This window comes from Thalassophryne amazonica, chromosome 18 (assembly GCF_902500255.1).
Source record: "Thalassophryne amazonica chromosome 18, fThaAma1.1, whole genome shotgun sequence".
Taxonomy (NCBI): domain Eukaryota; kingdom Metazoa; phylum Chordata; class Actinopteri; order Batrachoidiformes; family Batrachoididae; genus Thalassophryne; species Thalassophryne amazonica.
This window is the reverse complement of record NC_047120.1, coordinates 5205083-5220943: the sequence shown is the minus strand read 5'-3', so window position 1 is coordinate 5220943 and position 15861 is coordinate 5205083. Positions and strand designations below refer to the sequence as shown.

At 44.6% G+C, this 15861-nt stretch overlaps 1 protein-coding gene across 3 annotated transcripts in view; it reads left to right on the top strand.

The window, feature by feature from the left end:
* The window catches only part of ryr2a (ryanodine receptor 2a (cardiac)), a 723597-nt gene that overhangs the window by 368908 nt on the left and 338828 nt on the right, over nt 1-15861 (top strand). For all 3 annotated transcript variants that reach the window (XM_034193918.1, XM_034193917.1, XM_034193919.1), the window contains exons 53-54: nt 2431-2651; nt 15472-15562. In XM_034193918.1, the coding sequence (XP_034049809.1) occupies nt 2431-2651; nt 15472-15562 (312 nt within the window). The remainder of the gene's footprint in view (nt 1-2430; nt 2652-15471; nt 15563-15861) is intronic.

Sequence of the window (15861 nt, the reverse complement as noted above, 5' to 3'; positions counted from 1 at the left end):
ACATTTGTAAACTTGTGGAGCTAGGTTATGATAAACTTATATCTTGGACTACCCTACTCTGCATCTTCTTCTTTCAGGTGCTCCCACTCAGGGGCGCCACAGCAGATCCGTCTGCATCTTCCTCTGACTCATCAACCACCTGCATGTCCTCCCCTCCATGCTTCCACTGGTGTGACGTCTCAACCTATTGCTTTTCCACTTCTTAAGTCTAAAGCCTTGGTCCCACTAAATAACAAGCCATGAATAATGAGCCATGTATGGGTGTGTCAGCCATTATTTGAGGAATGATTCATGTTTTAAGCCCTCACATATCTGCTATAAAGGTGCTTCTATGTGCCTCTCTGTGCTTTACATGTGCCAGGTATCAGCCACTAGTTAGCCATGGCCGACCAGTCATTTCAGCCCCATCCAGCCTCTAATGGCTCATGTCGCCGCATATGATCCACGTCAAGCCACATATGATCCATATAGCGCCATGTAACTTGACATTGGTGCATGTTTAGGCATGGGTTTGGTCCAAAACTCCAGCCCACCCACACTTGGTCCCCTTAAAGTGCGGGTTTTCAATTCACAGCATCCATTCAAGATGTTGTCACATTATTTAAAGCTGTCCAAAAATAGACACTGCAGTACAGTCCGGCCGGTGTGCGCATTGTTCACCTGTGTCATTAAATGCACCAGACCAGCAAGAACCGAACTACAGGTTCCTAAACAGTCGCCTCTGCGCCTCTTCTCGCTGGCTTTATTTCTTCTGTGGCTTACAGTCATTGCGACACCGTGATGCAACTTTTAACTCTGTGGTCATCTGTTATTGTCTGCAAAATCACCATTTTGCGAGCTTGCGTTCTACGTAATGCTCATCTTGAGCGTGAGTCATAGCTTCAGCGTGCTCAAAGTGCGCCTTATCGTAAACATACTTTTACAGCTGCTTATAAGAAGGAATAAACATGCAACTGTTTTACAAAGCTATTACAATAAAAACATTACAAATACCTACCTTTTAAGCTGTTCCAAATATGTTCTCCAATTCAGCGCACGAGACAGAGACAGGAAAAAAGCTCCAAATGTCCTCTGTTATTCCAAAAGTGATTTGAGATGTTTTCAATGTCCAAGTTCTGACAGAAAATGATGAATCTGCTACAAAATAATTATTTTATATACAGCATCCGGTGCACAAAGCAAGTGGGATTGTAGTGCACAAGAGGGTTGAGCCAAAATAGTCTGTCCAAAATAGCCTGTCCTAGTCATCAGGTGCTCGGATAATGGCCTTTTAACAGCTGCATTCTCACCACCAACATGCCTCTAAAATCCTTGTTTGTCCTTGTAGTACCTCGTACACAAACTACCCCACACTGTTGTTGCAAAATTTTGAACGAGGTTCAGAAATGAGCCTCGTTAGCCGAATATTCTGTCTCCCACGATTGTTGAATAACTGGACTTGCTCCAAAAAAAAAAACATGCTACGTGGCTCATTAGTCATCCTTCATTATTCAGTGGGACCAGGGCTTTTGTCACACTGTGAAGGATTGAGGAAATATATGAGGAACGGATATGAAATTGTGATATCCATTTGTGTCTGTTTTTGTGCTGCACAAATATTTTTCTCATTCCTTAAATGCCTTCATTTCCAGTTGATGTCCGGCAAGTCCATCAGAAAGCTGGGTCATCAGAAAGATGCTCGTAACTTTGAGTGCACATCAGATGAAGAGCTTCCTTGGTGTTTGCACATTTATAATTTTGTCCTATACTTGTTTGTGGTTTGCCAGTGGACATCCAGCAGGTGTTGTTTTTAGCTGTGCATTATCTTATTGTCTTCTGTTCACGTCCAGAAACCCTGCACACATGGATTGTCCACTCATTCCATCAGAGCTCCAAATCCACTGGAGACTGACTTATTAACTGATTTTTGCCACTGGACTGAATACTTCAATCCATTACTCAGTTTACGCAATCCTTCACAGTGTGACTACACCATTATCTTCTTCAAAGTTGACCTGACACTGGCATCCTTTCTCACTGTAACCTACAGCATATCCTTTCAAGGTGTCTGACTAATCAGTTCAAGACTTTTTAATGATTACTTTTTTGTTTTTCTACATATGCCTTCCCCTTACACTGGGTCTCTTTAGGATAATCACAGGGATGCTCTGATTGTCCCAATTTTTGTTAGCCAACCTTTACTTCCTTTTATTTTCCTGTTCTTTCTCCTCCAAAGTCATCTTACATGCAAAGCTACTTAGCTGTGCTCTCATTACCCTGTACAGACACACTCTTAGAGTTTACATCTCTTGCAGGGCATGTGTACCTACTCTCCTCTTATGTCTCCCATTTGTCCTTCAACATTCTTCTCCTTGACAGGTTGTATTCATCTGGCCTCAGACACTTCCTGTTGGGATTCTGAAAGAGTTTTTCATGATGTTTCTCTGTCAGGTTGCTTTGAGCTCCACGGACATGGCACTCGCCCTCAACAGGTATCTGTGCACAGCAGTGTTGGCTCTCCTCACTAAATGTGCGGCACTGTTTGCTGGGACTGAGCCATTCGCCTCACTGATTGACTCGCTGCTCCACACCGTTTACCGCCTGTCCAAAGGCCGCTGCCTCACCAAAGCTCAGCGGGATGCCATTGAGGAGTGTCTACTGTCTGTTTGTGGGTAAGCCAACTTCATTTCTGTTTATAATTTAAGTAGAAGCACCTCACAAGCACGTTAGATCGCAGATCTGGGTTCTAATAAAAGTGAACACCACTGAACTTATTTGATGCCACCATTGCCCAAATAATACTACTGTGCATCTGTTAAGAAGCACAGTGGTATGAAACAAAAACAGGCCTCTCAGTTTGCTTGTGAAACCTCCTGGCCATTCGTACTCTTGTGTTGGAAACTGGAAGGTTCAATGACACAGAAGGCAGTAGAGGAAGTTTGAAGAATTTGCAGCTATAAAAGGTGCAAATGCACAGTCCAATCCAAAGTCACTAACAAAGCTACACTAACAATCTTCAGGCCAAATATCAAAGAACAGGGTTGCAATGAAAAAGAAAGTGATGCTGAATTTGGGATTATTTACATTTTTGTATTTTCATCTAAAGACAACTGGATGTAAATGTTAAAAACAGTTATGCAATGATGTATGTTGTTACAGATTGTTAGAATGATTTATATCAACACACACACACAATGTATGTTGTTACAGATTGTTAGAATGATTTATATCAACACACACACACAATGTATGTTGTTACAGATTGTTAGAATGATTTATATCAACACACACACAATGTATGTTGTTACAGATTGTTAGAATGATTTATATTGACACACACACACACACACACACACACACACATATATATATATATATATATATATATATATATATATATATATATATATATATATATATATATATATATATATATATATATATATATATATATATATATATATATATAGCAAGTTCTCCCACTTAGAAATCATGGAGGGGTCTGAAATTTTCATCTTAGGTGCATGTCCACTGTGAGAGACATTATCAAAAGAAAAAAAAAAAAAATCCGGAAATCACAATGTATGCTTTTGTAATAATTTATTTGCATGTTACTGCTGCAAATAAGTATTTCAACACCTGCTAATCAGCAAAAATTCTGGCCCTCAAAGACCTGTTAGTCTGCCTCTAAAAGTCCACCTCCACTTATTATTCCAAATTAGAAGCACCTATTTGAGGTTGTTAGCTGCATAAAGACACCTGTCCACCCCACATAATCAGTAAGACTCCAACTACTAACATGGCTAAGACCAAAGAGCTGCCCAAAGACACCAGAGACAAAATTGTAGACCTCCACTAGGCTGGAAAGGGCTACAGGGCAATTGCCAATGGGGTGAATGTGAGGCATAATTGTAAAGCGGTTTGAGCGTCTGATGCAGATGTAAAAGTGCTATATAAATGCAGTCCATTTACCAAGCAGCTTGGTGAAAAAAGATCAACTCTTGGAGCAGTTACAACCCCTGGCAAAAATTATGGAATCACCAGCCTCGGAGGATGTTCATTCAGTTGTTTAATGTTGTAGAAAAAAAGCAGATCATAGACATGACACAAAACTAAAGTCATTTCAAATGGCAACTTTCTGGCTTTAAGAAACACTATAAGAAATCAGGAAAAATAATTCTGGCAGTCAGTAACAGTTACTTTTTTAGACCAAGCAGAGGGAAAAAAAATATGGACTCACTCAATTCTGCGTAATAAATTATGGAATCACCCTGTAAATTTTCATCCCCAAAACTAACACCTGCATCAAATCAGATCTGCTCGTTAGTCTGCATCTAAAAAGGAGTGATCACACCTTGGAGAGCTGTTGCACCAAGTGGACTGACATGAATCATGGCTCCAACACGAGAGATGTCAATTGAAACAAAGGAGAGGATTATCAAACTCTTAAAAGAGGGTAAATCATCACGCATTGTTGCAAAAGATGTTGATTGTTCACAGTCAGCTGTGTCTAAACTCTGGATCAAATACAAACAACATGGGAAGGTTGTTAAAGGCAAACATACTGGTAGACCAAGGAAGACGTCAAAGCGTCAAGACAGAAAACTTAAAGCAATATGTCTCAAAAATCGAAAATGCACAACAAAACAAATGAGGAACGAATGGGAGGAAACTGGAGTCAACGTCTGTGACCGAACTGTAAGAAACCGCCTAAAGGAAATGGGATTTACATACAGAAAAGCTAAACGAAAGCCATCATTAACACCTAAACAGAAAAAAACAAGGTTACAATGGGCTAAGGAAAAGCAATCGTGGACTGTGGATGACTGGATGAAAGTCATATTCAGTGATGAATCTCGAATCTCCATTGGGCAAGGTGATAATGCTGAAACTTTTGTTTGGTGCCATTCCAATGAGATTTATAAAGATGACTGCCTGAAGAGAACATGTAAATTTCCACAGTCATTGATGATATGGGGCTGCATGTCAGGTAAAGGCACTGGGGAGATGGCTGTCATTACTGCACAAATTTACGTTATTTTGGACACTTTTCTTATCCCATCAATTGAAAGGATGTTTGGGGATGATGAAATAATTTTTCAAGATGATAATGCATCTTGCCATAGAGCAAAAACTGTGAAAAAATTCCTTGCAAAACGACACATAGGGTCAATGTCATGGCCTGCAAATATTCTGGATCTTAATCCAATTGAAAATCTTTGGAAGTTGAAGAAAATGGTCCATGACAAGGCTCCAACCTGCAAAGCTGATCTGGCAACAGCAATCAGAGAAAGTTGGAGCCAGATTGATGAAGAGTACTGTTTGTCACTCATTAAGTCCATGCCTCAGAGACTGCAAGCTGTTATAAAAGCCAGAGGTGGTGCAACAAAATACTAGTGATGTGTTGGAGTGTTCTTTTGTTTTTCATGATTCCATAATTTTTTCCTCAGAATTGAGTGATTCCATATTTTTTCCCTCTGCTTGGTCTAAAAAAGTAACCGTTACTGACTGCCACAATTTTTTTTCCTGATTTCTTATAGTGTTTCTTAACGCCAGAAAGTTGCCATTTGAAATGACTTTAGTTTTGTGTCATGTCTGTGATCTGCTTTTTTCTACAAAATTAAACAACTGAATGAACATCCTCTGAGGCCGGTGATTCCATAATTTTTGCCAGGGGTTGTATTAGAAAATGGAAGAAGCTAAACATGACTGTCAATCTCCCTCGGACTGGGGCTCCATGCAAGATCCCACCTCGTGGAGTATCAATGATCCTAAGAAAGGTGAGGATTCAGCCCAGAACTGCACGGGAGGAGCTGGTCAATGACCTGAAGAGAGCTGGCACCACGGTTTTCAAGGTTACTGTAGGTAATACACTAAGATGTCATGGGTTAAAATCATGCTTGGCACGGAAGGTTCCCCTGCTTAAATCAGCACACGTCCAGGCCCGTCTTAAGTTTGCCCATGACCATTTGGATGATCCAGAGGAGTCATGGGAGAAAGTTATGTGGTCAGATGAGACCAAAATAGAACTTTTTGGTCTTAATTCCACTCGCCATGTTTGGAGGAAGAAGAATGCTGAGTATCATTCCAAAAACACCGTCCCTACTATGAAGCATGGGGGTGGAAGTATCATGCTTTGGGGTTGTTTTTCTGCACATGGGACAGGACGTGTTGTGGTTCTGTCAGGTTTTAGTCTCTTGTCTCCTCTGTCTCTTTTTCTCACATCTGTCCCCAGCTTCTGTCTACTGTTATTTCTGCACTCATCTCCTTATGTCCTCACAGTTGATCTCAAAGTATCTACTCATATCTTCTTTCAGCTCTTGTTTCCTTGTTAGGTCATCACATCTTGTCTTTTCACCTTTATCCTCAAGTCGTAGTCTCTGCCTTTGTCTGTCTCTTTCCTTCAGTTTCTAGCAATGTCTGGCTATCTGCTGCCATCTAGTGTGCCCTTTTATTATCTTCACTTTCAGGTAATATCTGTTTACTGCCATCTGGTGTTCTCTTAAATTCTTTACACATCAGTCTCTAATTAAGTGCACCTACTTGAGTGGCCACCTGCAACAATTAAGGCTGGCTATATATTGTGACTCCTGTTTGGCCTTAGTTGTGGGTCCATTGCATGTATGCATTTTTGAATGTTGCTGGTGTTACTGCTGGGTCACTGGAATCCATTTCCTCTTGTGAGTACTCTGCTTCACCCTGCATTTTTGGAAGTCCTGCTTTGGACTGCTATTTCCTAAGTGCTCTCCCCCTTCAAGGAGGAGGCTGTTTTTCCCTCAGTTTCCCAGCCTCCTTGCTATTTTTGTATTTTGCATTTATCTTTTACATAAGGAGGAAGTTGAAGTTGATTTGGGACATTCTGCATAGTATGTTGTTTCCCTTTTTTGATTGTGGACTTTATGCTCTCCTTTGGTGAAGAAGATATTCCTCAGAACTGTCACTGTTTTTGAAGCTTACTCCTGTGTTGAACTCACCCTTTGATGAAGCTTACTCCTGTGTTGAACTCACCTTTTGACGAAGCTTTCTCCTGTGTTGAACTCACCTTGCACCAAAAGACTATTCTTCAGTTTTTATCTTCTGTGAATTAATAAGCTGCTGTTCTTGATCATCTGTCTCCTTGTTTGGCTGACCTGCTATTGGGGTTCAATTTAGTCTGTCCCTACGCCCAACCGTAACAGGACAACTGCACTGTATTAAGGAGAGGATGACCGGGGCCATGTATTGCGAGATTTTGGGGAACAACCTCCTTCCCTCAGTAAGAGCATTGAAAATGGGTCGTGGATGGATCTTCCATCATGACAATGACCCAAAGCACACAACCAGGATAACCAAGGAGGGGCTCCGTAAGAAGCATATCAAGGTTCTGGAGTGGCCTAGCCAGTCTCCAGAGATAAACCCAATAGAAAATCTTTGGAGGGAGCTCAAACTCCATGTTTCTCAGCGACAGCCCAGTAACCTGGCTGATCTAGAGAAGATCTGTGTGGAGGAATGGGCCAAAATCCCTGCTGCAGTGTGTGCAAACCTGGTGAAAAACTACAGCAAACATTGGCCTCTGTAATTGCAAACAAAGGCTACTGTACCAAATATTAACATTGATTTTCACAGGTGTTCAAATACTTATTTGCAGCAGTAACATACAAATAAATTATTTAAAAAAAAATCACACATTGTGATTTCCGGATTTTTTTTTTTTTTTTGATTATGTCTCTCACAGTGGATGTGCACCTAAGATGAAAATTTCAGACCCCTCCATGATTTCTATATGGGAGAACTTGCAAAATCGCAGGGTGTTAAAATACTTATTTTTCTCACTGTATATATATGTGTCAAAGTCAGTGATGCTGGTAACGCGTTACTCTAATCTGACTGCTTTTTTCATGAATGACTAATCTAATGCACTAATCTTTCCAAATCAGTAATCAGATTAAAGTTGCTTCTCCACGTCACTGTGCGTTACTATTATTTTTGCATTGCGGGTCGATTGCAGCATCAAACTGGCCCATGGGCAGGGAGTCAGGGTTCGACTAAACTGCCCACTTCAAGAGCTGCGACCTTTTCATCTGTGGTTTTGTGCTGTAGCTCCCGAGTTGAAAACCAGTCATCAACTCTCAAAGCGCGGTGACGACAGTACACCTGCACTGAGCTGTGTAAATACATTTTAATGCTTTTTTTTCCCCTTAATTTGAAAGCGATCTGTGTCTCCTCGACAAAAACAGCTGATCTGCGATAACAAGTAACACTTTTTTTTCCACTTAAATGCTCCTAAACTCTCTTTCTGAGGACAACATGACGTAAAAAAAAAAAAATGCTGATTAAGCTTTCTTACCTGTCAAACTGGTCATGTTTTCTGCATAAATAAACGTTATCCATTCTTCCTGCTCAAACACCAAAGCAGGGGCAAATCCAGATTGAAAGAGGGTGTAGAGTGGGGCAGGGATGCCCCCCCACAAAACCCCAAGACTAAAGGTACACTTTTGAAGCTTTTTTCTTTACTACTACTAAGTAAGTATAGTTTATTAATATAGCACCTTAAAAGATAAAATCACAAAGTGCTGTACAAGAAATTAAGAACACAGAAATAAAAATACAGAAACTAAACAACAATAACATAAAACTAGTTAAAAGCAAGTCTGTACAAATAGGTCTTGAGCTTCTCCTTAAAAGTTCCAACAGAGTCCACGGAACATAGGTGCAGTGGCAGTGCATTCCACAGTTTGGGTGCCACAACCTCAACTGCACAGTATGCTACTACTATTAATACTACTTATAATAATAATAATATCAGTGAAGCATCGTACAGCATCACGAAGCTCACTTATGGTACAGGGCGTCCTAAACAGGAAGTGCCAAAATTCAAATCCACAGTAAAACAGGAAATGTTCAAATGTCAAACACTTCCTGGATTGACAGACGAGATCCCATGGAATCTCGCGGGAACTGAGTAGCAAGCTCACACTCAAACAGGAAGTGCCGAATTCTCAGTCACAGTGAAATAGGAAATGTTGAACACTTCCTGGCATGGGTGGAGCTAGAGTGGAGACCGGGGTTTCACTGGACTCCCCTGATATCTGATTGGACACAGATGATTGACATATCACGGCACCACATGTCTGGTTGAAAGAGCTACATTTTCAAATCAGTGACTCACATTGACTGCTAGGTTCCTCCTGTCCAGTAGTTAGTGCTGTGTACCACAAAAAGTTCTAATCCAACTTAGTAGAAAAAGAAAAATGTTTGCTTCAGATTTGAACTGAACACGTCATTTGAACAATGGACTTCTAATCACAGCAAACTTATATCCATCCATCCATCCATTTTCTTCCGCTTTATCCAGAGTCGGGTTGCGGGGGCAGCAGCTCAAGCAAAGCCGCCCAGACCTCCCGATCCACACATACCTCCCCCAGCTCCTCCAGGGGAACCCCAAGGCGTTCCCAAGCCAGCCGAGAGATGTAGTCCCTCCAGCGTGTCCTGGGTTTTCTCTGGGGCCTCCTCCCAGTGGGACGTGCCCGGAACACCTCTCCAGCGAGGCGACCAGGGGGCATCCGGAAAAGATGCCCGAGCCACCTCAACTGACTCCTTTCGACGTGGAGGAGCAGCGGCTCGACTCCGAGCTCCTCACCCTATCTCTAAGGGAGCGCCCAGCCACCCTGCGGAGGAAACTCATCTCGGCCGCTTGTACTCGCGATCTCATTCTTTCGGTCATGAGCCAAATCTCATGACCATAGGTGAGGATCGGAACGTAGATCGATCGGTAAATCGAGAGCTTTGCCCCCCTGCTCAGCTCTCTCTTCACCACGACAGTCCGATACAGCGATCGCATCACTGCAGATGCTGCACCGATCCGTCTATTGATCTCACGCTCCATCCATCCCTCACTCGTGAACAAGACCCCGAGATACTTAAACTCCTCCACTTGAAGCAAGGACACTCCACCGACCTGAAGAGGGCAAAGCACCTTTTTCCGGTCGAGAACCATGGCCTCGGATTTGGAGGTGCTGATTTTCATCCCGGACGCTTCACACTCGGCTGCAAACCACCCCAGTGCACACTGAAGGTCCTGATTTGACGAAGCCAACAGAACCACATCGTCTGCAAACAGCAGAGACGAGATTCTGTGGTTCCCAAACCAGACCCCCTCTACACCCTGGCTGCGCCTAGAAATTCTGTCCATAAAAATAATGAACAGAACCGGTGACAAAGGGCAGCCCTGGCGGAGGCCAACATGCACTGGAAACAGGTTTGACTTACTACCGGCAATGCGAACCAAGCTCCTGCTGCGGTCATACAGGGACCGGATAGCCCTTAACAAATGACCCCGGACCCCGTAACTCCCAGAGCACACCCCACAGGGTGCCCCGAGGGACACGGTCGAACGCCTTCTCCAGATCCACAAAACACATGTGGACTGGTTGGGCAAACTCCCATGAACCCTTGAGCACCCGATGGAGTGTGTAGAGCTGGTCCAGTGTGCCGCGACCAGGACGTAAACCACACTGCTCCTCCTGAATCCGAGGTTCGACCATCAGTGGAATTCTTCTCTCCAGTACTCTGGAATAGACCTTACCGGGGAGGCTGAGGAGTGTGATCCCCCTATAGGTGGAACACACCCTCCGGTCCCCCTTCTTAAACAGAGGGACCACCACCCCGGTCTGTCAATCCAGAGGCACTGTCCCCGATCGCCACATGATGTTGCAGAGGCGTGTCAGCCAAGACAGTCCCACAACATCCAGAGACTTAAGGTACTCAGGACGGATTTCATCCACCCCAGGAGCCTTGCCACCAAGGAGCTTTCTAACCACCTCGGTGACTTCGGCCTGGGTAATGGATGAGTCCGCCTCTGAGTCCCCAGTCTCTGCTTCCTCTTCGGGAGACGTGACAATGGGATTGAGGAGATCCTTGAAGTACTCCTTCCACCGCCTGACAACATCCCCAGTCAGGGTCAACAGCTCCCCACCCGCACCGTAAACAGTGCTGGTGGAGAGCTGCTTCCGCTTCCTGAGGCGTCGGACGGTTTGCCAGAATCTCTTCGAGGTGGACCTCTTCCATAGCCTCCCCGAACTCCTCCCAGAGTTTTTGCCTCTGTGACCGCACGGGCTGCGGCACGCTTGGCCTGCCGGTACCTGTCAGCTGCCTCTGGGGTCCCACCTCCCAACAAAGATAAGTAGGACTCCTTCAGCTTGACGACATCCCTTACTTCCGGTGTCCACCACCGGGTTCGGGGATTGCCGCCGCGACAGGCACCAGAGACCTTGCGACTACTGCTACGAGCAGCCGCATCGACAATGGAGGTGGAGAACATGGTTCACTCGGACTCCATGTCTCCAACCTCCCCCGGGATCTGGAAGAAGCTCTCCCAGAGGTGGGAGTTGAAGACCTCGCTGACAGAGGGTTCCGCCAGTCGTTCCCAGCAGACCCTCACGATATGTTTGGGCCTGCCAGGTCTGACCGGCTTCCTACCCTCCCAGTGGATCCAACTCACCACCAGGTGGTGATCAGTCGACAGCTCTGCCCCTCTCTTCACTCAAGTGTCCGAGACACATGGCCGAAGGTCAGATGATACGACTACAAAGTCGATCATCGACCTCCGGCTCAGGGTGTCCTGGTGCCACGTGCACTTGTGGACACCCTTGTGCTCCAACATGGTGTTCGTGATGGACAAACTGTGACTAGCACAGAAGTCCAACAACTGAACATCACTGGGGTTCAGATCGGGGAGTCCGTGCTTTCTGATCACCCCCCTCCAGGTCTCACTGTCGCCGCCCACGTGGGCATTGAAATCGCCCAGGAGAACAATGGAGTCCCCAGTCGGAGCGCTATCTAGTACCCCTCCCAGGGACTCCAGGAAGGTCGGGTACTCTGCACTGCCGCTCAGACTGTAGGCCGAGACAACGGTGAGAGACCTGTCCCCAACCCGAAGGCTTAGGGACGCGACCCTCTCGTTCACCGGAGTGAACTCCAACACTTGGCGACTGAGCTGGGGAGCAATAAGCAATGCGACCCCAGCTCTCCGCCTCTCCCCGTGGTCGACGCCAGAAAAATGAAGCGTCCAGCCCCTCTCCAGGAGTTGGGTACCAGAGGCCAAGCTGTGCGTGGAGGTGAGCCCAACTGTCTCTAGTCGGTATCTCTCAACCTCCCGCAGAAGCTCAGGCTCCTTCCCCCCTAGCGAGGTGACATTCCATGTCCCAACAGCCAGGGGCTGTGAGCATGGACCGGGCCGCCGGGCCACCCGCTCTCGACCGCCACCCAATCCTCTCTGCACCCGACCCCCATGGCCCCCTCTGCAGGTGGTGAACCCACAGGAGGGCGGGTCCACGTCACTCTTTCGGGCTGAGCCCGGCCGAGCCCCATGGGCTAAGGCCCAACCACCAGGCGCTCAAGCGCGAGCCCCAACCCCAGACCTGGCTCCAGGGTGGGACCCCGGGTCCGCCATACCGGGCGACGTCTCGGTCCTTAATCTTTTACTGGTCATGGAGGTTATGAACTGTCCTTAGTCTGACCCGTCACCTAGGACCCGTTTGCCTTGGGAGACCCTACAGGGAGCACAAAGCCCCTACAACATAGCTCCTAGGATCATCTTGGTACGCAAACTCCCCCACCACGATAAGGTGGCAGCTAGAGGGGGAGACCAAACTTATATTGATGAGTAAACGACCATATTTTATGACAAAAATGAGGTCCAGGTTGTTAAAAGCAGCATTTCTCCTTTAATTCGGGTTGTCTTATATACACATGTTTAAGCTAACAGACAACACTTGGTTCATGCTCTGTTGGCTTATTAGTGCAGCAGATAACGGAAACAATCCTTCAAATGGTGATACAAGCATCAAATTCAGCACAAATACAGCTGGAGCTAAATTAACTTTTGACCCCTGTACAATTCTTATCATTTATTATTCTTATCACTTATCATGTTTCCATCCCCTGACTTGTCTAAAGAAAACTGGCAATAAAACTGATTATTATTTACAGGTTTTATCAAGTTTTAGAGATTTGCTTTCAGTTTGAGTTTGACGAAGATAATTTTAGAAATTGTTATTCTTAATTTTTGTTTTTCTTGTATTTAAAATGGCATAAACAAATTAAAATGTGTGAAATTCCAAGTGTTTCCATATTTTTTGAGGGCACAGTATCCTAACCTTATTATGAGTGCAAAATGAGTTTGGTATTATTACTGTTATGTGTTGGACGCGGTCGGAGCACCGACCCAGCGTTTGACAGGACCCAGCATAAAACAAGCAGAGCACGGTTCAAAAGATAACAGAATTTAATAATCCTAGTGAGTTTAGTGATAAACAACCAAAAATGTCCGCGGTCTGGTGAGGTGAAAACACGGCGCGCTCTCAGCAGCGCAAACGGTCCGGAGCCACAGCAGTTCGGACCCAGGGACACCGCCGACACCCCCCAGGTGGCCGCGACAAACCGAGTCTGTGAAGAAAGAAAACATGAGGTGAGTCCAACACTCTCCACCCAGAGAGACACAGCTCAAAGGTGCACACAATCAGCAAACACTTGCAAAACACCTGGCTTAAATATATATCAGCTTCTCACCCTGCAGGCACGGAACAACTCAGTTCAAATCTCCACTGCAGCAGAAGCTGATTAGACAATTAGCATAACGTGACAGCTCAATAACACAAGGTGTGAGGGACATCAAATCCAGTCATTACTTCATAAAAGTCACCAAAACCAAATTACCTCAGGAAGTGTGCTGAAGAGCGTGAGACCTCACCCAGTCCTCCTTCACAGACTGTGGCGTCAAACCTGGAGCGGTCTCTGCATCCGTAATGGTGAGATTGTTCTCCTGACGTCAATCTCACACGTCTGCTCACAAGGTCGAGTCTCTGGCAATCACACACTGTGCATTCAAGGTTTAAGTGCAACAATCTCTGATCAAGACAAAATACACCACAGCTGTGAGCCCTGATGACCTGCACGTGAAAACAAGCCTCAGGTGTTCAGGGTGAGGTCCTAATACTCAGCCACTCAGTCCTGAATGCATACCACCTGGTGGGAGAAACAGAAAACAAAAACCAAGCCAGCCAAACACCCCAGCACACAACAACTGTTTTGTTTAAGAATGTTTAATTTTCACTGTTGCTGCACTTTGTGTCAGATCATAATCATATTGATATGAAAATTCAGTAAGGTATATCTTCTATTCTTCTATTATACATTCCAAATCTAAGGTGGAATGCTACTTGTGTTTACTAAGGTACACCTAAATAACTTAAAAAAGAAGAGTAGAGCCGCTTAGGTGCCTGGTCTTGAGAACCAGGGAGGTAGGTTGAAAAGCTTTTTTATCCCATGGGAACTCTTCCTACCCACCTAAGTGGCTCAAGAATATGGACAGCATGTATATAAGTAACATTTACATGTGACAATTTATATGACAATATTGAGATACGATAATTTGGCCATATTGTACAACTCTACTGTCAACTAGCTGAAATCTTTGAATATTAATTTACATCTACATTAAAAAATGCTTAAAGTGGCAGGGGGTTAAGAGGGCTGTAATGGGGGGGTGGGGGGGGGGGGTCAGCTGAACAGCAAAAAAGAAAAATGCTTAAAAAGGCGGGGAGTCTTTTTAAGCTGAAAGGTTTTTGCCATGCTAATGCTCTGCTGAAGCATTTACTCAAAATAAAGTCTGAAGGACCTAAATGACATGGTGAGATGCTGACGAGCCTCGCTCATTCATGTCTGCGACATATGCATATTAATAATAATAATAATAATGATCTGGTCGTTCCAGCCTGTCGATGGCCGCTCGGTGCGCCGCGCACCCTCCGCCGCTGTGGGCCGTCTTTAAAAAGGTTTTAACACTCCTTAATCCATGTGACGCCGACAGAATCTTCACCGAAATCCATCTGAATCTTTCGAATGGTTTCCAACTGGCTGTCTCTAACAGTTTCTGAAAAACATTTCATGGAGCAAAGCGGCAGTCTCTCTGCCATTTCACTGACAATGAAAATCCGACGAGGGGGGTGGACCAGTGCTCACTCAAAGCCTGCCCACAGGCGAATGACGCAACCGACAGGCGTGAAAAAACTCACACATGCGCACGAAGGTTCAAGCTTGGCTGATGGAATCACACATGATTCAAATCCATATAGTTTTTGAAAAAAATAAAAAGGTCCGATACTTTTTGGACAGACCTCGTACTAGTCGAGACTCTCGACTAGTAGAGTTTCCGTTGATTACAAGTTCTTGTTTTCTTACTGTGACCACTTGGCTGTGAAGTTGATATGACAGATATTTTCTAATTTCCACAGTAAAGTATTACTGTCATTCTATGTCTTGATATCACCTTGGCATGATAATGAATGGCTTGGTAGAATTGTGTAGGCGCAAGTTTAGGTGCTGCTTTGTAACTATGGTTGTTTTGTAAAATAAGATGGTGTCCCTCTGAGCTGAGGTCTTGTCTGCCAAAGTTCCTCATGTCCATCTTTGGTTGTCTTTGGAATGAAGAGTGGCTGATTGTGATCTTTGCAGGAAGCTGAGACCTTCAATGATGCAGCATCTGCTCAGGAGGCTGGTGTTTGATATCCCGCTGCTTAATGAACACACCAAGATGCCTCTGAAGGTGAGAAACGTCACCAGTGAATACCAACCAGGGACACACTTTTTTTTGCTTTTTTATTGTTCCTGATTCCAGTGTTTTTATGTTTGTTTGTTTGTTTTTGTTATTTACTGTCAAGTTCTGCTGAAACAGTTAGTCAGTGTTAGCAATAAACTCATTAACAAAATATAATTGTGGATTATTGTAATAGTCGGTCTATGAAGTCCATGGAGCAGTGTTAAGTTCAAACAGACTAAAGAAAATGTAGTGTCTGAAAACAAGGCCTGAGTCCTCTGTGTCATTGAGTGGGACTGGAGACAGCT